Below are 24,120 nucleotides of genomic sequence, written 5' to 3' on the forward strand. Positions count from 1 at the left end.
AAAAAAAAAAAAAGGAAAGAAAGAAAAGCAAATCAAGATCCCAAGATCCTTGAGTAACCCATTACAACATACTTAGGTAGATGCTGGGCACAAACATCAGCACCCAAGAGGATGGATGGATAAGGGGAAAATCATGGAGACAACCATGGAGACCCTTTAGTTTGGAAATACTGCTGCAGTATTTTGCTGGTGAAGAGATTGGTGTTTTTCATTCTCATGGTTTCCTCCAGTGTTTATGGTCAGACTGCACCTCTGATGACACACTGTGGCACTTGCCCTTGATGAGTGGCTAGCAAGGTGTGAGCATCCTGGTGTGTCTTCGCCTGCTCTGTAACTGGTCAGCATGACCTCAAGGAGTCCTGATTTTAAAGGATATGGGAACAAGAGATAAGATACTGGGCTTACTCTTCTTACTGCTGCTGCTAGGTCTCTAAATCGAGCAGCTGGTTTTCAGATAGTCAAATTTTCAATGAAAAGAACTAATTTCCATGGGATGCTGAGTCTTCCCACAGAGAAGCATTATGTTTACCTCCAGCCTTCTGTCTTTTCCTGAAAACCACTTTCTTTAGGAAACTACGTGGGCACTTTAATTTTTCCTGGGGATGCACTAAGCAAGAACAGGCTTTTAGTCATCTCTTCAGCCTCTTAACTGTAACATAAAAAGACCGATGACCGAGTTGTCACTTATGAACTGGTGTGATTTATGAGGTGGCCTAACCACATGAGGTCTGCTAAGGTCAGGCCATTGCTAAGACTACCATCTCTCTCTCACCAAATGTGGCAGCATTTTTTGCTCAAACACTCAGTTCTATGAGTTCTACTTGCCATTTGCCAGTTTACATCTGTGAATCAGGTGTCCAAACGTTCACCTGCCTTTTGTCAACAAAGCAAAGAAATTGTCTTGAATGCAATACTTGTAAAGTCTTTGTTAAGAGCTGATTGAACAACTTGGACAGTATTTTCTTGGTGTTACTTCTTAAAGGTAAAATGTTGTTTGGGAGCCTCAATATTTTCAGTACACATCTTCCTGAAAAAAACATTGTGGTCCAGAGTGGCAATAATGCAACATGTAGCCTGGTGATTAGTGTTGGTGGCTGTGAGATGGTCAGCTCCAAAAGGCCAAACATTGGCATTTGGGGAGATCACAGGAGCTTGGGACAATAATTGTCAAAATAGATAAGAACAAATCCAAAAGATCTGAGCTCACTGTTTGAGTATTACTTTACTCCCCTGAATAAAGAGCAACCTCTAGGACAGAAAATAAGGTTTGAAAAAGTCCAACTATCCAAAAACTTTCTCCAGGTGATGGCTGGAGTCATGGTAAAACCTTCTTATATTGTGACCAATACCTTGTTCCTCAAACCTTATGCCTGGTTTGGCATGATAAAGGATGGAAAACTCTGCTCCAAACCTGACATTTCCATAGTTCAGCTCAATGTCTCCCATGTTATGCTTTCAGGAAAACATGCACAAGAATCTTGTTTAGTTCAAATGGAGGGAAGACAATAGTTCCCAGCTTTCTGTGAAAAAATCTTAACATGCTCCAGTCCAGTCTGCTGTTTTGCAAAAGGTTGTTGTTAAGACTTTGAGCGCAGTTCAGTTTCTAAAAAACAAAGAGCCATACTGTGAAATTTGGAGAGCTGTGGGACATCGACAGTCAAAGTGGTCAAGCTACTCAAACCCGGTCTGTCCCAGCTGGAGGTACTGCACAGGGGGAACCATAAACTGCTTAAGACACTTGAGAGGGAGCAGTCTTTTCAGATGACTGAACAAATAGTCACTGCAAAATACTGGCTTCCTATTTTGCACCTTCCTCCGGCTCCATATGTTTCTTTTTACCATGTATAGTTTCTCTGCTCTTTAGCCAGTTTCTCACATATCAAGCCATGCCAAGTCCTAAACTCGTCAGAAAGATTACATTGGAGTGACTGAATCACTCACATCATTCAAACACAGCCTGATCATAGTCCTCATCTCCTGGACAGTCATCCCAAGGGCAGTAGCATTTGTCAGGTCAAATGTGCCTTCAGGAAGCCTCAAGTTACTCTTAAGGACCTCGCTTTTCTTAGGGGCCAATTTCTTCTCCTAAGGCTGCTTAGAAAGTTTCCAAAGGATGGCTGGGTGCAGTTCCTGGTTCATCACACTGGTGGGCTAGAGCATCTCGTACTGCCATGCCATCGTGCCTTACAACTTTCTTCCATCCGTCCTGCTCCTCTGCCCCTGAGCTGTGTGCTCTCCTTCCCTCCCCTTTCCTCATCTCACCTGTTTCAGTTCCTGCTCCAGGGTGGTTCCCTTTCATCCATCTCCCGCTAATGATGGCAGCAGAGAGAGGGGAAGAGTCCCCAGTTTTTGGCTTTCAGTAGCTTTACCTTCACCATCTATGGACAATCCTTGGAGTTGGTTCATGCTTGGTAGCAAATCAACGTCATTTGGGAGGGATAAGTCTTGGCCAAGGAGTGACAAGACAGCTATCGCGTCTGAACCCCCTCCCCCCCAACTGCACTGCATAAGATATAGGAGCATCCCTGGAAATATCTGCAGGCCCTGGAGGGTTTCAAGTTAAGACATGAGCTAAGAGAGTAATCTAAAATGAATAATTTATTTTGGTGAATTTTGCTTCCCTCTGTTTACAGATTGTCTAGGAGCAGATTGCAGCTTTCGCACCTCAATTCATTATTGGAAACTATTTGCAGATAGTTCCCGGTCTGCAACTCATTTGCTAACTCTGTTGGGAGTACTGCAGATCTGAAATCAGAGCTGTTTTGAATGGTCATGTGGTACTGCTATGCTCTCATTCCTCCATGAAATATATGTGACGTTTAGAATCAGGCTTTAAGGGCAGATGCTCCTAATCACGAATTAGGTGTTCATTTTCTGCCAATGCTCTCTGGTGGCCCTTCTGCATGTCCCTACAACTGCCTCTGCCAGGACATCCATCAATATCAAGGGAGTAGGAGTCAGTCTCAAAAAAAAAAAAGAAAAGTAAAAAAAAAAAAAAAAAGTAAACTGGAAACAAAACAAACAACCAAACAACAACAACAACAAAAACACTGGGAGAAAGCATATCTCACTATCTCAAAGCAGAGAAACAATATGCAGCAAGCTTGAAGGAAAAACAAAAGGCTGACCCACTTACTGAACATATGAGCTACAGCCCACACTGTCAACATGGTGGAGTTGGGAACAGCAGAGCTCCTGAAATTCTGACTTGCGAGCAGTTACAGGACCTGGGGGCTGACCCCAGCTGAATCATACTGGAGTGGCTGTGATGGAGCTGCTATATTTCAATTACTGCTCTCAGGAATGCTCCTACACCCTGGCACTGTGTCCAGCACAGGTCCTGGTGGTTCAGGTATGGCCATGGAGTATGTACAGGATCTGGTTACCAGGCCTGATTGAAGAGGCATGGAGATAGGTTTCCATGCACCACAACTTGCTTGTTTTGGAAGCTTTGTCCTCTGGAGATTTGGCATTCATATGGCTGTGGGTAAGAATCTCCACAGAGCAACAGTGCAGAAATGGGGAAGCTAATGCTCTGCCGGGCTCCCATGGATGAGGACACCGTGTGGGCCTGTGGGAAAAAGAGCCACACCAGTAAAACTCAGCCCTCCTTCACTCTGCAGTCAAGATGCATGGAGTGCACAGGACTGCCTTGGCTCAGCTCCACTTATCCTTCATCCATGTTTGGAATTTGGTTGCTCTTCTCTCTGCTCCCCTTGGCTCACTTTGTACACGATGATGAGCGTCTCCTCCCTTTTTTTGGTCCCTGCAGTCATGAATTGTATCCAGTCCAGTATTTTGAAGGAAAAGAAACTACACCCTGCCCAGAAATCCAGGGGAGCGATCTACCCCTCAAGTAACTGATAAGGCCATCAGCACGGGATGTGGAGCCTTACTCAGCAGAGCACACAAGTACCCAGATGGAGGCCCTGCTCGAAATCAAGAGTCTGGCCAGAAAGTCACTGGATGACACCTCTTAGGGCTTTGTGTTTCCCCTTCTCCAAAGTCTTCCACTGTTCTCTCTTGTTTCACAGTCAGGACATAGCAAGCTTAGGGCAGCTCCAAGCCATGTGCAAACTCTCGGCTAAAGTCCCCCTAACACCTTAAACCAAGCAGCTTTCTATGAGAGATGCCTGGATGAATCTCCCTTCATTGTCCTAAAGATGCTCTGAAGGGTTCCAGTCTTTGCAGTGCTGCCAGGACCAGGTAGGAACTGTTTGCTGCATGACAAGAAGGGATTGAAGTGTCAGGCTGAAGCGAGTGCTGAGATGATTTACAGGAGTGACTCGTCCAACCTGACCCTATTGCTCACGCAGAAGAGGCCTGAAATCTGAGAGAAATCACGAAGCAGAAGCTATGAGGCTAATAATTCACCTTCCTGGGAGAGGCAGCATCTGTGGGGAATCACTGGCTATGCAGGGGTTGGATGCACTGAGAGAAGGGAAGGTTTTCTCACTCTGCTTTGCCCATCCAGGCACTCCAAGGCTCTAGTGCATTTTCTCATGGCAATAGGAAAAAAACAAAAACAAAAACAAAAACAAAAACAAAAAAACAGCACATAAGAACAATACAGATATTCAGTGCTTTTTTCTGAACTAACATGATACACTGCTGGGCTGAGATAGATGACACAGACAGTCTCCTGCCTGCAGTAGGAGGTTGGTCTGAGCCAAGTGAAGCTCACGCCAGGGCCCAGGACCCAGGAAGCTGGTCTTAAGCCATTTCTGGGTGCCTGAGGAATGGCAGAGGGGGTCAGAAGAAAGAACAATAGGATGAGTTTCTACCCATCCCAAAAGGGATGAGCAGGACGTGGAACTTCACAGTTCTTCTCCTGTTGGGAGGTCAGAGCATGGTTGCTCCACCTGAGCCACTGGTCCTGCTCCCACACAAGCAAATGTGGCAATCAGTGCTCACTGCAAAGGCAAAACTCACCTGCTGCTGCCTGTATTGTTCCCTCACAGAGGACACACAGCCGACCAGAGAGCTGCCTGCCTGAATGGTTCCCTGTTGCACATGAGTGCAGGGCCCAGTGCTAGGGACCTCTTGGGGTGTAGACGACTTCACTGCACTGGTGGCAACATGCGTGTACTGTGTAGGTCCCACACTCCCCTAGTGCATGTGTGAAGCTGTGATTCTCCCTTTCTGTCTCCCCTCTGCCTTCTCCTTAGCATTCTTAGACCCAGAAATGTGCCCCAAACGTGTCAGAGCCACTCTGCTCACAAAAAAGGACAAAGAAAGCAAATGAGCAGTTGAAGCCTTGCAAACAAGAGCCACAATCTAAAGGAAGAGAATTGATCTAAGTGTGATTAAGACTTAGGTAGAGACGATCATGTAATTATCCAGTCAAAGCAAGGTGTCTCTTGATCTCAGTGAATGTTGGCTCCTCTCCAAGCTGCAAATGAGCTGCACAGAACTACTCATGCTGTAATTGCAAGCCACCTCAGGTCTCCCAGGAGATCGCCTGCTTGGGAGAATCTTTCTCCTTGCCAGACAATGCTTAGTTAGCCATGCTGGGAAATGGACAGTGCAAATGTCCCACATACAGGCACGGGGGAGAACCAGTCTCTTCTAACATGAGCTTGGAGAGCCAGCTCGCATTAGGGTTGGGACCAGCACAGACACCACCATACTGTGGTGCACTGCTTTGCATGCCAGGGTCACAGCCACCTTGTTACTTCACAGCGACCTCTGTGCTGCAAAACGCTGGGTCTCAAACCTGCCCAAAGTGGTGCAGGAATCTGCAAGAAAAGTCAGGCCCAGCCCTCTGCGGATGTGCTCTCTCCATTTCGAGATTAACCTTTCAGAAATGTCAGCCAAACAGCACACAGGCTGCTGCCTCTGTGGTAGAACCTGTAATTTTTGGCCTTGTGACTACAGCTTCAGTTAACTCCTTCAGTGCTCTTATTCACCTTCCCATCCTCTCCCAGATGATTCCAGCTCCAAGGTCCTTTTATCTACAGTGCTCTTCATGCTCTGCATGTAGGTGACCTCTCTTTCCTAATGCACCACTTGGGATGGCAATGTCAGAGAGCGCTACTCAAACATCAGTGCTTGAAGGTATGTTCAAAAGTGAGGAGTGGCACATTCGTAACGTGCAGTAGCTAGGCTGTCACTGCAGACAGAGCAGGGCAGGATAGGATCATCCTCCCTCCCTTCCCCAGAAGATGTCCAAAAACCAACAAAGCGTGCTACCAGCAGATTGTACAGGAACACTCCTTGTCTATCCCCAGACCTCACCTTTCCTTCACACGTTAAACTCCCAGACATCTCTCCTGCTTTTTCAGAGCAGAGCTGTAACCTGTCACAGACTGGCCTGAGCACCCAAAGGAGACAGCAAATAGCATTGAAACCATGGTCCCATCCAGCCAGGAGAGCTTGACCTTGTGAGGGCATAGTTCTCCCTTGGCAGTTCTCTCCTTCATTTAATGTTTTGGGCAGTGTGTGCAGGACCAGCAGAGAAGAGAGGGGCTGTATGGTGCCAAGCTGCACGCAGTATGTGAAGGGTAGGGTAGGACAGCACCCACTGGATGGGGTGCAGGTTGAAATAAAGGATGGGCAGAGGTACGGCTGGAGGTTGCCCTTGCACAGAATGAGTAGAGGGAACTGAGAATACAAAGCCAAGTGTGCCCTGCCATCGGTCCCCAGGGAGCAGAGGTTGGTGCCTCGCTTTGTACTTCCCCTCCCCAGGGAGCTGCAGGGAGCAGTGAGGCTGCCTCTGGGCCTCCTCTTCTCCAGCTTGGACAATCCAGGTGTCCTCAGCCTCCCCTCACAGGACGTGCCTTCAGCCCTTCTGCCAGCTTCGTTGCCCTCCTCTGGATGCTTTCAAGGATCCAGACAATGAAAAGACAATGCTCAGAGCAACAGGCATCCCCTACCTTCCCCAGCTGTCATCTCCCATCTCCAGGGAAGAGAGAATGGGGTCTCAAGGCACTGGGCTATACCTTCACATTTGGACCATGCTAGCGGGTGTCTGGGTGGTTACAGTTCTCCTGGCTCATCTTTTGGTGGGTTTTCAAAGGTGAACTGGAAGTGAAAATTGCAGCTGGGAAAGAAGGAGCTGGTGGCTCAGGAGACTGATGTAGGGGAAGGTTCTCTGACTGACAGATGAGAAAATGTTAATAAGGTTTGTAAGGCAAGGTAGCTATGTCTGTGAGACATATTGGACAGGGTTATTTGCACCTTTCTTAGTTATCTGAACCCACGTATCTTAACTGAATAGAAGACAACACCTCACAGTCCTCCTGTCTCACCCTTCATGCTTCTTCCCCAGCCTGGCTCCTGGTACCACAGTGCCCTGCCTCTGAGCCAGGCTCTGGAGGTAGATGTCCCCAGTCTCCCCCCACACCCAGTCCTGACACAACTGCTTGTGCAGAGATTTCACAAGGGCAACACATCCCTTAAAACACATCCTGCTTCCAGATGTTCCCAGAAAGTCCCCAAAACATAGGTCTCCAACAATGAGTGTTACTGCATGAGAACGTGGCTGCATTTACACGTGGCAGGCTTTGCTCTGTCCTGAGAAAAGCCAAGTTCATCTCTATTCTGGTGCCACTGAAAGTCCTGTGATGACACAGTGCAAAAAAGCCCCAAACACCATGGGACAAAAAGCTACATTCAGCCAGGTCAGCCAAGACACTGCTGCTGTGCTCAGCAGTTCCTGATCCCACCTGAGGGCCCCTTCCAGAGCTCTGCCAGCTGCAGCCCTCCTGGTCTGGTCCCGCTTCTGATGATCCTCCCGTATATCCCAAAGAAAGCCATTCCCCAGCTCTGTATTTACACTTTGGTTGTGGATGATGGGTAAAACATCAGCAAAGGGGATCTGGAGGCCATCCAGAAGACATACCTCCCAGGAATCTTTGGACAGATTAGGTTGTTTGCATAGTTAAAGCCCACACTTGATAAACTACCTCCATCTGGCTCAAGTGCACAGCTGGGCCTTCCTTTGGTTGCATTTTTTTCTCCTTTTTTTTTTTTTTTTTTTTTTTTTTTAAGATGACTGTGCACATTGAAGTACCCACAGGTCTTTGGTTGTGATGAGATGAGGCATTGTACAAAGGAGAACCAGCTTCCTGGCTCATTTTGGGGCCATCTCTATGCAGATACTGTAGGGCTATGGGTGCTATGGTCACAACACAAACACTGCATGCAAGCAGCTCTGGAGGTGGTCAAGATAAGGGTGAGAAATCGTAAGAGAGCAGTGAATACTCAATAGCATATATACCTATATGTACATGCACACATATGTATATACATATCTGGTAGTTTGAAACCTCTCACTAGCAGGGCCAGAGCCACTGTATCGTCATGCTCAAAATGTCTTGCTTTTTCTGGCACCATCCTTCTCTCTTCCTTTGCCCACTGAGCAAATGAGTTCAACTTCATGAGACGTGTCTTTCTGCTACCCTGGACTACTGCAGATGGGAGCTGCCCATGCAGTAAGCGTTTGTATGTTCCAGGACAGGGAAGCTAGGAGGAGGGATGAGGATGGAAAAGCCAGCTTCACCCTGCCTTGTCTACAACCAGTGTAAACATCATGCTTTGTAGGTAAACTGAGGTAAGCTGCTGTCCCGGCTGCACATGGGAGAACGGTCCCACAAACACGGGGGTGGGACGGGATGAGAGGGGAAGAGCTCTCCCTTTCGGACGGGATCTGTGCCCACGGGCTCTGCCTCTACCGGGCCTCTCCGGGGAACGCAGCGGCCCCGCACCAGCAGCAGCAACGCCCGGCCACGGGGCCCTGCAGCGCAGCGGGTGCGGGCGCTGCGGTTTCCGCCGTCTCTTGGAGCCTCCCCAGAGCGGAGCCCGGCTGCAGAAAAAGCCCCCGCCGGGGCTTCTAGCAGCCGGGGCTCCGCCTGCCACGAGCCTTCAGTGCGAGCCGAGCCGAGCCGAGCCGAGCCGAGCCGAGCCGGCTGCGGGCGGCTCCCAGCGCCGCTCCGGAGGCTGCCTGCGGGCGGCGAGGGGGGGAAGCTCCGGGAAGGGGGGCAGCGGGCCGGCCCGATGCCGGCATCCTCCCGACCGGCCCTATCCGCGGCCTCCTTTAGGGGGCACCTCTCCTCCAGGAATGAGCCACCGGCCGCCCTGCCCGGCCCGCGGCCGCGCACCGCGGGCACCCATGGCGGAGCCGCCGCCGCCGCCGCCGTCGGAGCGGGCCCTGCGCGCTCCGGCTGCCCCCGGCGCGGCCCCTCCCTCCATCCCGTGCCCGTCTCCCCCGTCCTCCCTCTCACTCCTCCAGCCAGTAAATCCGATCTAGGCTGATTCCTCTCACGTCAAACCACATGATCCCATAAAACATTCATCGCCTCTCCAGCCCCGCGCCCCGCTCGCTCGCTCGCTCCCGGGATACAGTGCAGCAGGCTCCGCGCTCCCCGCCGCCGCCGCCGCCGGCTCTGCCTCCGCGGGATCCGCCGCAGCCCCGGCCCCGTGCGTGCGGCGGGCGGGAGGGAGGACGGAGGGAGGAGGCAGGCAGGCAGGCAGGCAGGGAGGGAGGGAGGGGGAGCCTCGCCTGGATGCTGACTCCAGCTCGGGGGCTGCTCATTCCCCCGATGAGCGAGGGCAGCGGCACAGGGAGAGCCCCCTCCCCGCGCGCCGCCGCTCCGCGCTCGGGCTGAAGTTTTTGCACGAGGATCTGCCCCGCTCTCGCAAGGATTGTACCGGCTGCCGCTCGACTTTGCGCCTCCAGACGTGCCTTCCCCGACCCCTAAGATGAAGAGGGCGATAGCTGAAGGTAGGTGCGTCCCCTCGTATCCCTCCCTCCCCCCACCCTCCCCTTCCCCTCCCGCCGCCGGGGCTCCCCCGTTCCCCGGGGGGGTGGCAGGGCAGTGCAGGGCGAGGCGGGCGCGTCCCCAACTTCGCACCGCACCGGGAACTTCCCTCCTTGCAACTTTCTTCGGCGGAGCGTTCAGGTCCCGCCGCGGGGGAGAGGGGCCGGACCCCGGGGGCCCGGCGACGCTTCTACCCCTAGCAGCGCTGCCCGAGCCCGGCCGGGGAGAGGCGGCGGGGGGAGCGGAGGAGAGACCGGGGCTGGATGGGGGACACGGCTGGCTCCATCCCCGGAACGGGGCTACGGGCTGAGGTCCCTCCTGCCGCGGACTCCCCCCTCTTCCCCCTCCTCGGCCCGGCCCTGGGGTGGCCAGGCTCCCCCCGAGGTTGGGGTAGGCAAAGTGTTAAGGAGGCCGGGCCGGGGGAAGCGGCGACCTGCGCTCTCAAGGCTGCCTCCCAGAGGGGCACAGCCCGTGCTGGGGGAGGTGGCCGGAACCGCGGCGCCTGCGAGGAGGGCGGGGGCAGCCCGGCTTTCCCTCCGCTCCCCTCCCGGCCGACGAGGAGCGGGGCTCCGCTCCCGAACCTCCAGCGGAGGCTGAGCGCCGGCCCCGGCCTCCTGCGGGTGCCTCCGGCCGGGGAAGTTCGCGGAGGCTCCGGGAGCCCCGGCACCGGCAGCGCGGCGGAGGACAGCGATTACCGGGGCTCGGCAGGGATGCGCGCAGGGCCCCTCCCTCAGGGCCCCCCCGCCCTGCTCCGTCTCAGCTCGGTGCCCACTAGCGAGAGGAGCTCGGGGTGCAGCGGGGGACCCCACGTCGGGGGGGTGGGGGGGAGGCCTGGCAGAACCTCCTCCTCCCGCAGAAAATCGCCCTTTTTCATCTGCTCGGGCAGCCCTGGAGACAGCTTTTCCGTTCCATCTCCTGGTGTGGACGGATGGGGCTGGGGCTCTGCCGGCAGCAGCAGCCGGGGGCTGCGGCTGCTCTTGGGGGTGCCCCGCTGTGCACTCGTGGCTTTGCCCATTCGCAGTCTCTCCGGGCAGAACCCGAAATAAAGACCTATGTCTGGAGGAACACACGCTCTCACTCTGCAGGTTCGGGCCGCTTGGAGAAGCGTGTGCCAGCCAGGCGTGCTTTTGGAAAGCCAGTCCTCCAGGGGTTGCAATTTTTTAACTAGAGCGATCAGCCTCACATAGGAGCTCCACTGCTGTCCAAGCTGCTGGACAAGGGCGTGTTTGACATGCAGAGCCTCTTGCTGTGTGGAGTCTCTTCCCGTGTGTGCCATCTTCAGCTTGCTTCCTTTTTCCATCACTGACACAAATAGATTTTTTTTTTTTTGAGGGCTTTCTGGCTAATATATTTGTGATGATCAAGGGATATCCCCAAGCGCTGATCCAAATGGCACCCTATCTCTTTCGGATAATTGCAATCATTTTTAGTTCTGAAACTGTCAATTTATTTCTGTTTGGAAAACACCCTGGGGACAGGCTGCAGTGATGGCTTCTCCTGTGGGCCCTTAGCGGATACTGGTATTTCAGCATCCATTTGCTATGCGCTGTGCCATAGGTGTATGGGTTACCCGTTAGATTTGCACGCAGTGGTTTTGTGAGTGTGCACGAAGTACCAAGCTGGGGGTGTGGGCTGATTGCCTGCCGTGATGCTGTAGGGAGGCTGTCAGCCATGCAGAGTGGTACCCAGGTGATGGGTGTGGTACGGGTGCCCAGGACAGCCTTCTGCCTCACACCGTTTGTGATCCTGCTGCAGCACAGCCCTTCCTCTGCGCTGTGACTTTCCCTGTGCTTCCGGCTGCTACCAGCATAATGTGAAAAAACCACTGAAGATAATGAAATACAGAAACTGTGTTACAATGGTTTTATTTATAGAACAAGGCTTTGAGGGTTTGGGTTTGAGTTTGAGTTTTTTTTCCCTCTGTTGTTTTTGAGTTGCTTGGGTTGCCTGGATTGCTGAGAGTTGTGACTGTAAAGTCCTTGTGAACCTTGGAAGATTATGTTTAGGTGAATGACCACTATGGCATCTGGACTACATTTCCCACCGTGGGCTGCCTGGATGCTTCAAGTGCACTGTAAGCCAGAAATAGCCACCAGGGGCAGTTAGAGGCAGAGCTTTCACCTGGTGTTCTCAGCACTTACTGCTTTATTAACGCAATTTATTTATATTGAAAGAGGTTTTTCCATGCTTATTCTTTATACAATTTCTTATAAAAATAAAAGCCTATAATATGAGAACCTACACCAAACTCAGAGAATATCTATTCACTGATGTGAGAACAGCTTTCTTTTTATTGAGAGAAGACACCATTCATCAGGGTATTATTTCAGGCTTCCTTTCTGTACAATATTCATTCATATCAAGGATACTCATTATTTCGGGAGCTTTGTCCCCCATTCCCCACTGGACAGAACAATACCTTAGTCCTATATTCTGTGGGACCATCCGAGGATATGTTTGGAGAGGCTTTTTAAAGAGAAGTATTGGGGCAAAAAGGCTGAGGTGCCATTGTGTTGCTCCATGCGGTAGGGTTGTATCAGTGCAGATGTGGTTGTGTCCCTGCTGTTTTTGTGATGTCTAAGATATTTTTTTTGTGACCTCTAAGAGCACCAGAGAAAGCTGATCCAGAAAATAAGTAAATTAGGCTGCCCCCTTCACTGCTGTGACTTGTGGGCAGCAGGTGCCCAAGCTGCTGACCACCAGCGTAGGGAATAGGGCAGTTCTGTCCTTACAAGCCACGTCCTTCATTAATGACCTGCATCCTGTGCTCAGATTCTTTGAGCATAACCAGAGCGAAATCCTGCTGGGAACCTGTGCAGGAGACTGTTTATAAAGTGCAAAGGTGACGGCAGTGGGAAGGAGCATGGGGAAGAAGGGAGCAATTTGCTGCACCACCGAGGTGCCTCCCTCTGTTTTGGTCTGCTACCTGCCCTGCTCAGAAGCAGGTGCTCAGAAGGGGCAGTGGGAATGGTTGTGTGTCCAGATGCTCAGCCTGGTGGCTCACCATTGAGTTGGAAGCTGGTTGGAGGTCTGTGTGGGTCCACAATTCACATCCCCACAAACGTCTCCCGTAACACTTCAGTGCACTAGCGACGATGGTCTCATTCCTCTGTAAGCATCTACTGACACCAATGATAATTTCAGCCATTTAGCCTTTGAAAACAATAAGCAAAATCTGCGAATCCAGCAGCACCTCTGTGAATTTTCCGCCTTTTCTGGCTCAGAAGCAGCACAGGAAAATAAAATAGGGGCAGGGAAGGGGAAGGATGTTCCAAAGCCCGGCTCTCAGGCTCGCTGCCACACACCCTGCAGGCATGGTAATACTGCTGTGGGAGCCCTGAACAGCACAGCGTCCTCCTCCCCTTTCCACCCTGAGCCTTGAAGGAGAGGAGGAGGGAAAGGGAAAATCAGTTGAGCCAGAGCCTGAGCACAAAGCAGGACAAGGAAGATTGCAAAGAGCTGAGCTCTAATCTCCATGCTGAGCCTTCCTGTGGCTGCTGTGCCCATTGCTTGTGTACCTCAGCCCTGCCGTGCCGTATGGTGCATCCTGGAGGAAAGGCTGAAGCTGCAGCCCGAGTGCAGGATTCACCCTGCACAACCAGCCGGAGGCGGAACTGAAGGGAGAAGAAAGGAGATGCTCTAATTAGGTGTGCGTTCTCTTCTCCTTGGATTTGCAATGCTTTCTGCTGCTGTCACCTTCATTAAGACATATCTCTGAGTGCCAAGTGCTTCTTTTGATGTTTGTAAAGGGGTTTATTTATACAAGAGACATGTGTACAGTGGAGCAGGAGTATCCTGTGCCACTGCAAAGAGGAGCCGTAAGAGGCAGCATCACAGTATGGTGCCTGCAAGGGCTGGGAATTGCACTAGGGCTTCTCCTTCCTGTCCACATGAAAGCTCCGTGCTGTGTCCTGGAGCCACTTGGATCTGTCTGGGATTTGTGAGTAACTGGGCTTCAGGGCAAACACGTTACAGACACACACAAGTGTGGGAGGGAGGAGGGAGCTTGTGATGTGCAGAGCCCGGCCTCTCCTTCCCTTTCATGCTTATGGTTGCAACTCCTGGAGGTTTCCAGAGACTGAAGGAAAAGAGAGGCAATTGTGCTGAAAAGTCACAGTCAGCAAAAAGAAGCAAAGGGTGGATCCTCCCATGTTTGCATAGAGATGCCCAGCCAACTCATACTGACTTTGCTAAAATGTGCAAATTCACCTCAGCTTGCGCTGGTGTCTTCTTATGGTGACAGGGACATGCAGCAGCATGAGTTTTGTGTGGCTGATTATCCATGATGGTGGTGTACAGGGATGATACATGGACTCAGAGCAGGGTGGCATCAAAGTGACAGATATTTCATTTGGTGTGTGCACAGCATGCATAGAAACGTCCCACCTGGGTTTAAGGCACAAAGCGTTGTCATGTGGTGTGCATGGGTTTTGTCCCTATTCACTTTGCCTTTAGAAAGCTCCTGGAAATCCGGGCTTCTGGCGTCTGCTTTTGACTTCCCTGTATCCTTGAGCAGGTCAGCCAGATTTTCTGTAATTTAGTTTCTGTTTTTCCAGCTCTAACACTGGGAGAGTGATGCTGAGTTATCTCCCAGTGGACCCAGAATGTGCGTAAAGGTCAGCCCAGAGCTAAAACGTGCAGGTCTGTACTGTTGCCAGTCGCTTCTTCAGCAGTGACACAGTGGCAGGCAACAAGACTGATGATGTTCTCCTTAGGGGTGTTGCTGCATCAACAGCAGGTTTGTCTCTCTGGTCTGGGCTGCCTTCCCCACAACCTTTGCATTGCAGCTTGGAGCTGAACAATAGCGCCAGCAGATTTTATGGTATTTACTCTCTCTCTTAGGTCTCTGCTCCTGGAATCAAGGGATTAGAAAAGTACTTCAGTTTTATTTTGCAGCCTTCCTGCTTGTCAAGAAAAGCCAAATCATTACACAAGCATGTGCAAAACACTCAGAATTTTGAAAGCAAGAAAATACTTGCATACTGTGATTTTTAGTATAGTTTCTTGGGAGCTCAACAGTATGGGGCTGACATCAGCCTGAAAACTGGCAAGCAGCAGGCTGCAGCCTTTCCCCCCAGCAGTGATAGGGTCTTTTCTACATGGGTCAGGCAGGGTGGGGGTTACAGGAGATATGCTTTCAAAAAATTTGTAGAACACTTTGAAAGAGGTGTCTGAAGGTCTCTAATTAGCCTACTCCTACAACAGCTAATGTCAAAGCTTGATCAGGTTGCTCAAGGGCTTGTCCTGTCAACTTCTGAGTACCACCAAGGATGGAGCTGTCCTCTTCTCACCCATAGCTCAGACTTGTTCAACTTCTGGGCTAAGGCTGCTCAAACCCTTCTCCACCCGGCCTGCATCAGGACTATGTCCCATGTCCCTTTGGCATGGTCAAGGTATTTCTTTGACTGTCACTGGATACAGCAGTGGTGGAGCTGTCAGAGCAGGAGTGATGGTGCATGTAGTGCTTGGGACCATGCTTGATGGGAGTGAGTGATTGTCCTTGTGGTGTCAGGAGAAGGCATGGAGCTTGATCACAGAATAACAGAATGGCTCAGGTTAGAAGGAACCACAAAGATCACCCAGTTCCAACCCCTTGCCATAGGCAGGGATGACACCCACTAGATCAGGTTACCCAGGGCCTCATCTAACCTGGTCTTGAACACCTGCAGGGATGGAGCATCCACAATCTTTCTGGGCAACCTGTTCCAGTGCCTCACCACCCTCTGAGGGAAGAACTTCCTCCTAAACTCTAATCTAAATCTTTCTGTTTTGAGTTTAAAACCATTACCCTTGTCCTGTTGTTATCTGATTGAGCAAAGAGTTGCTCTCCATCTTTTTTATAAGTCCTCTAAATTGATACTAAGAAGGAGCTGAGAGTGGGGTCGCAGTCTGGGCAAGACAGAAGGCATTTCCTGACATTTTGGTCTCAGATGTGTCCACTTTTCTGGCTGCATTTTGGAGGTGGAGCACTTGGAGGTATTTTTTATGAACTAGTTACAGCTCTCCCAGCATGGTCTCCCACACCGATGTTAGTTAAAGCAATTTCTCAGATTTCATTTGCTAAAAGCCTCAAAAATGCAACAATACCCTCTGTTACTCCATCCGGTTTTATGCAGTAGAGAACAAAAGAAAAAAAATAGTGCAATTTCCCATTTTCTGGAGCTGGCAGTACCTCCCTCTCAGACTGGGCAGCACTCAAGTACTCCAGGCTGCTGCACTGTTTTCTGGTATAAAGCAAAAATGGTATTTTCTCACCTCGTGTAGGCACACGTTGTTGATCTTGTCTAGCAATGTGGACTAGATAGCACCATGTCTGCTGCCAGTCCTCCCTATAGACCTCAGACCCAGTGTTTGCTGGAAACCTTTCCTGGATGTTGTGCAGTGGCAGTAACCTCTCTGAGGACAAACCTCACATTCCTGGAGGTGCTGGTGGGAAGGGCTCTCTGGCGCTTGTAGCACAGCCTCCCCTTCTGAGCACGGCTGTCGCCAGTGGCAGCTTCAGTCAGCAGGGTCTTTCCCTACCTGAGTCTTTGAAATCTCCAATGACAGAGGCTTTCTGGCCTTTCCCAGTGCAGGAGTGGATTAAGAAACTTTTCCTGATGTCCAAACTGAATCTCCCAAACTGCAGTTCTTGGCCACGGCTCCTTGCTGTGTCATCTGGCCTCACAAGGGAGTGTTCAGCTCCAACATTACTGCTTCCTCAGTAGTTGTAGGCCGCTATATGATTATCCCTTCACATCCTCTTTGCCTGACTCAGCCACCTTGACTCCCTCTACCTGACCTTGCAGGATGTGTGCTATAGGCTCCTGACCACCTAAGTAAGCCTCCACTAGATCACTTTGGTTTCTCCATGTCTGTTTTAGGCTCCGCAGCCCACAGCTGGACACAGGGTTCAAGCTGCAGCTCCCCAGTCCTGAACAGAGTGGGACAATAACTGCCCTCACTCTGCTGTCCACACACCCATTGACACAGCCCGGGATGTAGTTGCTGTATTCACAGTTAGAACCACCATTTGCTCATATTCATCTTGGGAAGCACCACAGCCCCCAGGCCTCCCCTCTGCTGGTTGGTTCCCCTTGTTTCTGCCCAAATTCCAGCATAGACAGCTAAGAAACCAACCCTTGACATGGCATCCCTTCTTCCTTCCCCCACCACCATCCTTAGATGGTCAAAGTCCTTTTGCTAAATGATCCTTGTTTTGCTGTTTGCTTCCTTGCAGAAAAACTTACTTGCACTGCATGTTTCTGTACGTTATCTACAGAGGTCTCCATGAAAGTCTGGAGTATCTTTATTGTTAGCTATGTTTTGATACCCATCTACAGCTATCATTCCACATGGAGATAAAAAAAAAAGAGAAAGCAAACACATCACACCAGTGTAGTGAGGTTCACCGCCTGCATGGAAGTTTCCAGCCAGTCACAGCTTTGCTCCATCTCGGGAGAATTCAACCTTCCCTCGGATGGCTCTTTGAATCTTGATGCCTTTTTAACAATTGTGGTTTCTTTCATCTCTTTGTGTTACACCTTCCTTTGGAAACTAAGGAATGTTTGCATTCAAATTTGATGCTGTCTTTCCTTTCCTGAGTGCACAGGATAATTATAGTGCCTAGCATGGATGTGTACTAACTGATCAGTTATTAGTAATAATTATAATTTACATGATGGTCTAGGAAGACAGGGCACTAATACAGTAGAAGTGATGCTCTGAGATAGCAGCTCAGAATTGCTTACTGATGTGTCAGATCCTCTCCTGTGTGCTGCTCATTGGGGAAACTAGTTAACTTTTTTTTTTGTGTTGTTAAGAACAAATCTTTTGCAGGAACCATCTGGCTGCTAAATTCTTCTCCTGAAGCTGTGCAGTTTGCTGGGAGTTCATTTGCGTCTTTAGCTACTAAAGAGAAAGTAAAAGTGACTGATTAGTCTAAGACTGGGACCATTCACATCAAAGTGACAGATTTTGTGAGCTGGATTTGGGAAAGTGCTTAAAAATGGTGTGTTTTCATTAAATTTTGAAGACTGTGGGCAGAACTGTGCTCTCGGCACTCCAGCACAGCTCTCGACTCTGCACCCTGCATCGTTATGTCAGAGTGAATTGTGTGGCTGTTAAAATTTGTGTGTGCTTGTTTGATGACTTTAAATATTGATTTTAATTGTGCGTCTTTCTTAAGGCCGTGAGTGATGATCAGAGCCACGTCCAATACACCACGCGCATAACAGCAATGTGCACAGTAAAGATGCGAACCCAGCCTGACTCTCAAATAGATGGGAGGAGGGGGAGGAAAGGAAAAATTTTTGGAGGCCCAAGATCCAGTTTTCTTTGCTTCCAGGCACCACAGGGGGCTTTGTCAGAGACATGCCATCGGCTGCCACGCAAGCCAGGATTTCAGAAGCCTTTTGCAAGTGCTGGTGTCAGGCTATGAAGGCTCCTCTGTCAGAAGGTGTCTTTTGAAATCATAATAACAAATGCATAGTTTGTTAACATTGTCTGCAGAGCAAAATGATCGCTTGAAAGCCAGCAGCACATCTCCATGGCAGCATCCTGCTTTTAGGGGTGATGGAAGAAGCAGTGATGGGGAGCAAAGCCCCCTCCCTGGCACAGATTCCTTCCCAAGTGTGCGTGTCCGGCACAGGGCTGGCCATGATTGATGCTTGACGGTTCCCATGCTTGTACAAACATGGTTAGCATTGGCTTTACACTAGAGGGCTGTCTGTCCCTTTCCCTTCAGAGGAAAGGCATTAGTCTGTGCGCTGTGAATGCTCTTGTCGTTCACAGTCTCCAAACAATTTGACAGCGGCCTGTTTTGTCAGGAGGGTAATGTGAAGCGGGCTTTTACTTACTGCTCCCCGCCTCCCTTTGTGCTGCATAAGAACATCCAAGTCCTGGTCTGGAGCGTGCTGTGGAGCTGTTTGTCTGGAGTGACATGAAACCTCTCTGGTTATATTGCAAGGCACTCTCGCCTCCTCCACCGAGCGAGTGCAGCCACAGGTCAGCAGCCTCGCTGCAGAACCAGCAGACTTCAAACAGGTGGGGACTTTCCCCTTTGTTCTTTCAGGCCATTTCTGCTCTCAAGCAGTGAGGTCTCCAAATGTTAGCACAGGGGCTCACTCTGCTCTTCCAGTCATATCCTACGGCTGCCTTGTGCTTGTGAGGGGGTGAAGCCCTGGACGTCACCAGATGCACTCTGCAAGTTGTGGGGTGCACCAGGTTTGAGATGCTTTGGAAATGGCTGTCCTGGGGGCTGGCAAGGGTCTTCAGGGCCCCTCAGTCTGAGAGACGTTTGGCAGCCTTCTTTCCATAACCTCAGGTGGGACAGCTTCCTCTGACTGCTGGCAGTGGGGCTGGGACCTCTGTGGAACCACTAGACCTTGGCCACCACCAAGGGCAATTGCTTCAGGTCCGTGCAGGCACCCGTATCATTAATTTGTTTAATTCTGTTCCCAGTCACCTTCATCCAACCTGGCTTTAATTTGGACGAAGGTGAAACCACATGAGGTTTGGAATAGCTTAACAGATCCGGTTTGAATTCAGGACTTTTCCACAGAGTGGTGTGACACAAACACAGGCCCCTCAGTGCCTTCTGAGCGCATTGTACCAACTGCCTTCGACACCTTTGTTTCTGTTCCTGCATGCCTCTGCACGCAACGTTCAGCTCGCTCGGGGCAAATGTGGTGTTAATTGAGAGCAGCCAAATCCCTCGGCCCTGGCTAACGAGGGTCTGCTTCAGCGAGCAGGGCTGGAGCTGGGGCCCTGGGTGGGCTGGGAGCCAGCTGGGGGGAGGCACTGGGCTGTGGGCTGGGGCTGCGCCATGCACGCACTGAGGTGCAGGCATTGCTTCTCCACCAGCAGCTGATTTATCAAGTCCAGGGACTCCTGTCGCTCCCTCCCTTCCTCCCTCCCCTGTTTCTCAATTTGCAGTTAATACATCCTGAAGGGAGGGGAGAATTAATAATGGTAATTACAGCAGCTCACGGTCCTGAGTGCTGGCGATGGATGGTGGCAGAGCGCTGTGCCATGGGGGAGCTGGGTGCTGCCTGCTGGGACCTGCTCTCCACCACCACCACCCCACGGCAGGGGGGTGCCAGAAGGTGGATCGGGAGCAGGCTGAGATCTGCCATCACCTCAGCCTGGGACAGGGCTGCTCCTGGGCTGGGCATGCAGGATTTTGACACCCGTTGGCTGTCTGTGTGTCAGCTGCTGCAGGCAGGCATTGCTTTGCTGTCTCTGCTCCTGGCCTGGTCGCCTGCTGCAGGAGGGAATCGCCTGACTTCTGATGTTGCACTTCTGCCTTGCCTCTTGGCTTTGGCTTTGCTCCTTTGGCTAACACCGCCCTGCAGACCTGGCCCTGGGGCACATAAAGGTCTGCAAAGTTGCCCGTTTTGCTGTGGGGAAGGCAGCCTGCCCATGGTGTGCGACGTTCCCTGCCCAAGCACCCAGAGCTCTGGCAAGGCACTGGGGCCACACCACTCTTCCCCACCCATGGAGACCAGCAGCTGCTGAATCCCTTGCTTGGCTAGTTCCATTTAAATGAATTTTAGGGCCACTGGGTGAAACAGCGTTAGTAGAGAGCAAAGGGATTCTGTCAGTCAAGCCTGTCGGGGTGGTGCCAGCTCTCACAGGCTTTGAGGTGTCGTTTTCAAGCCTCAGTTTCTGACATTGTGCAATGAAGTGAGCCTTAATGCCTGGCCAAAGCCCTGTGGCTTGCACCTAACACTGGAAGGGGTAATATCTTTGGGTGCAGTGTTACCCACAGGATGAACCATCTCTTCTGGTCATTATAACACTAACCTTTCCTCATGTGGCATGCTGTTTGTTGCCTAGAGCTCACTGCGCTCTGACTGAAATGCAGTGCCTGGAAATTAGGCAGTGGCTATTTAAACGGCAGCCCCAGGTCAGCAGTCACTATTCTGGCTTTACTGAGGCTGCATCCTCTCCGGTGTGCAAACAGGAAGAGGCTGGGGTTGGGGGTGCTGCTGGGGCTCTGCTTTCCTCCTCGACAAGCGGCTCTGGGTCTGAATAACGGACCCTTGTTCTCCTAGGTTGGAAGAAAGCACCAAGGGAGCAGCTCAGCCAAAGAGAGACATTTATATGAGTGGCAGAATAAATGGATCTGAGCTGCCTCCTGGGAATCAGCCCAGAAGAGACTGACTTTACTTGGCCATGGCTTTCCAGTGTGAAATGCTTTTCTTTCTCTGTATTTATTTTTGGCTTTCCTAGTGTTTTGCTAGGCTTACAATTAATCCTAAGCTTCTGGGTGGCCAGCTGGGCTGCGGGGAACACAGTCTTCCTCAAAGCAGTTCGCTTGGTCATTTCCTGAGGACTTTGGATAAATTTTCCTGAGGACCTCCCATAAATACGGGGAGTCCAGGAGTTCCTGACCCATGCCCACCTTGGACTGATGGAGAAGAGGAACCTGTACCTCCAGCCTTTGTGGGAAGGGGGTGAACAAGTTGCTTGGCACGCTCATATCACATGCATGGGGGATTTGTTCTTTCTGTAAGGAGGTGAGAGCTGGGCTGGGCTGCAGGAAGGCAGGGTGTGCTGCTGTCACAGCACGTGTGAGTTGGTGGCAAGTAGGTGTGTTTGCATGGGTATTAGGGCTGGGCTCACCTCTCTCACCCAGGTGCACCTGGCATGTTTTTATTGTCGTGAGCATCCCGCAGAGCATATATTGCCAGCTCCAGCCTGGCCACCGATGTGAAATGTTGGCTGTGGGGTCGTGTGGTGGGCTGCAGGGCTGGCAAACCCTGGGAGGAGCTGGGGCTCCCCAGCGCTCCCTGTGCTGCTGCTCGCTGTCTTCAGTGCTGTAGGGGCATCCCAATCCCCTGATGTATTTGGTGCCTGCCTTCTGCACATGTTCTCTGGCAAACACAGAGCAGGTGCCCACTAAGGCAGCTCTCTGCATGTTGTGGGCTCATTTCCCTGTGCAGACCTTCTTCCCTCCTCTTGCTGCAGCTGAGATGGACATGTCTGTGCTATGTCAGCTTTGATTTCTGAGCCTTTTTATCTTGTTCCTGTATTCCTAAAATGAAGGCTTTGCTGCTGTTCATCTGAGTATGACACCCTCGCCACAGACCTTTGTGCCCCGATTCCTGCTTTTAAAGCCCTAGGTTCAATGAGGGGAAAGCACTGATGCCAAAACTCCTAAAACAAAATATAGTGGTGAGGGTGTTGTTTTTTTCTGCTCGTTGTGCTGGTGGGAGACAGGCGTAGATGCGCTTGGGCACCTGCTGCTGTCTGCTGCAATGCAGGCAAGGCACAGGCCAGTGAGCAGAGTGAGGGGCCGGGGCGCAAGGTCCAGCTCTGCTGGCGACCTGCTGTCAGACGGATCATTTAGCCCATGACATGCAGAGGCCATGGGCCAGTGGCCCCCCGCTGCCTCGGTGTGTGGCTGCAGCACAAGCCCCTCCTGATACACCCGCATCAGCATGTTGCTGTCCTGCTATCTGGAGAGGAGGGGGACAGTAGTCACCTCTGCTTGTCCCCACATCCCCAGGGTTCAGAAGAGACCAGGTGCATGGTGAATGTCCCCAGGGGAGGAGATAGGACATTCTGACAGTCCTGTTGCCCTGAGCTTGGGGAACGCAGTGCTGGACTGCTAAAGAAGACATATGAGCTCTCCCTGTGTGCCAGGCTGGAGCAGCTCAGGCATTTACTGCTCTCTGTAAAACTGAGAATCCTGTGAATTAAAGGAAGGAGCCTGACACTTGGCACCAGCAGAGGTGGGAAGTGATAATTGGAGACGATGAAGGCACAGGAATCTCTCAACATGATGGAAGCTAAATGACACGGTAAGGAAAATTGCGCCTTGTTGTGAGTGTCAAAACTGACACGGAGGCAAAGGAGATGAGCAGTGTTTGCAAGTGCACCCCGACAGCTCCTGTGAGAGGGCCTTGGCCAAGCTTTGGCTCAGCCTGCCTGAGCAGTTCGCGTGATCCACAGCTCCCTCTGCTGCATTCCCCCGCACCTCTCATGCTTGGGAAGGGAGAGGTGATGGGCAAGATGGGGTGTTTGCGCCAAGCGCAGCCTTGTGCTGCCTTGCAGTGGCCCTCCAGGCCCTTCTGGATCATGAGGCTGGATGCATACATGTAGTTGTAAGACCAAGATGTCCATTAGAGAGTGTGTGTGTGCCCGGATGCGTACGCACACACATACTGAGCTGTGTGAGCAGAGCACACGTGTTTGGAGAAGTGAGCAGGTCCTGGCAAGAGATGCAGGGAAGGCTGCCTTCATTTCTGTCATGGGACAGGGGTGAAAATGATGAGCCCACCGTTCATCACGTGCAGGGGAAGGGTCCACAGCTTGCTTGGCACCCCAAAGAGACAGAAAAATCAGAGATGCAGAACAGAAATAGTTAAACAAATGGCTGTGCTGAATACAGGCTGATGACAGGCTCTGTTGGGCGCCTGGTCTGCACTGCTGCCTGCTGCAGGGGCAGGGTGTGTGTTGGGGCAAGCTGGCAAAGCCCTGCCTGACCTGGTGGTTTGGACCTGGTGGTTTTGGAGGCTCCTGTACACAGGTGATAGCACAGTGACAAGCGGCATGGGGACGGTAGCTTGGCTGTTCTCTGTAGTGCAACAGCCAGATGGCAACACGCTGAGAAGCGTAGGAGGAGAGTGTTTCACTAGCAGGAGAGTCCTATGGAGCTGCCTCCCTCGAGGTCCTGCTGAAAGGCCACTGAAGGTCCCAGCAGGGGCCAAGTATTTATATTTTCAAGAAAACATCCAGCAATGCCAGCCTGCAGGCTCTCCTGCTGCTGGCCAAGGTGGCGGAGAGCTGAGGCTGTGAGACAGCCCTGCTGCCTGCTTCCTGCAAGGAGGGGACATCACCAGAGCCAGCCGGGTGGCTCCTTCAGGAAACAAGCAGTGGGTGCCACCAGCCTCAGCACTGTCCATCTTTCTCCTCAGCCCAGAGCTGTGGGTGCAGGTGCATCCTTGAGACCTTCTCCCTCTTCAGCATCTCCACTTTGGTTTCTTGCTTTAGAGGAACTTGCTAAGCAGATGAGAGAGTGAGTTGTTATTCTTCTAAGCTTGACACAAAGGTCCAGAGGAGCATAAACAGATCTTGGGAAGAAAAGGTAGAAGGTAAAGCTGAATATTGAATGCACGTTTATCAGTGGTGGATGCGCATTGCTCAGCATTACCAAAAGGCTGATGCTGAGCCACTCAGCATTGCTGAGCCGGGAAACTGGTGCTGCGCCCTGTGGTGGTCCTGTGCCCGGGTGGTCCTGTGCCCACGCTCTGGGGGAGGCCCTCTACTTCTCCCACCATGTGTGCTGCAGGAGTTTCTCGCTATGTTTCAGAAGCCTGTGGCTGAGCCTGAGCCCTATCCCACTGAGAGCCCTCCCTGGCTGCTGCTTTGC

General features: G+C 51.5%; 1 protein-coding gene across 1 annotated transcript in view; it reads left to right on the forward strand.

Moving 5' to 3' along the window:
* Positions 1 to 9,492: 9,492 nt before the first annotated feature.
* Positions 9,493 to 24,120, forward strand: part of RTN4R (reticulon 4 receptor) — a 73,173-nt gene continuing 58,545 nt past the window's right edge. Inside the window, exon 1 of the mRNA XM_032199273.1 lies at positions 9,493 to 9,724. Coding sequence (XP_032055164.1) covers positions 9,703 to 9,724 — 22 coding nt within the window. The 5' untranslated portion in view covers positions 9,493 to 9,702. The remainder of the gene's footprint in view (positions 9,725 to 24,120) is intronic.

Source organism: Aythya fuligula, chromosome 17, assembly GCF_009819795.1.
Source record: "Aythya fuligula isolate bAytFul2 chromosome 17, bAytFul2.pri, whole genome shotgun sequence".
Classification (NCBI taxonomy): domain Eukaryota; kingdom Metazoa; phylum Chordata; class Aves; order Anseriformes; family Anatidae; genus Aythya; species Aythya fuligula.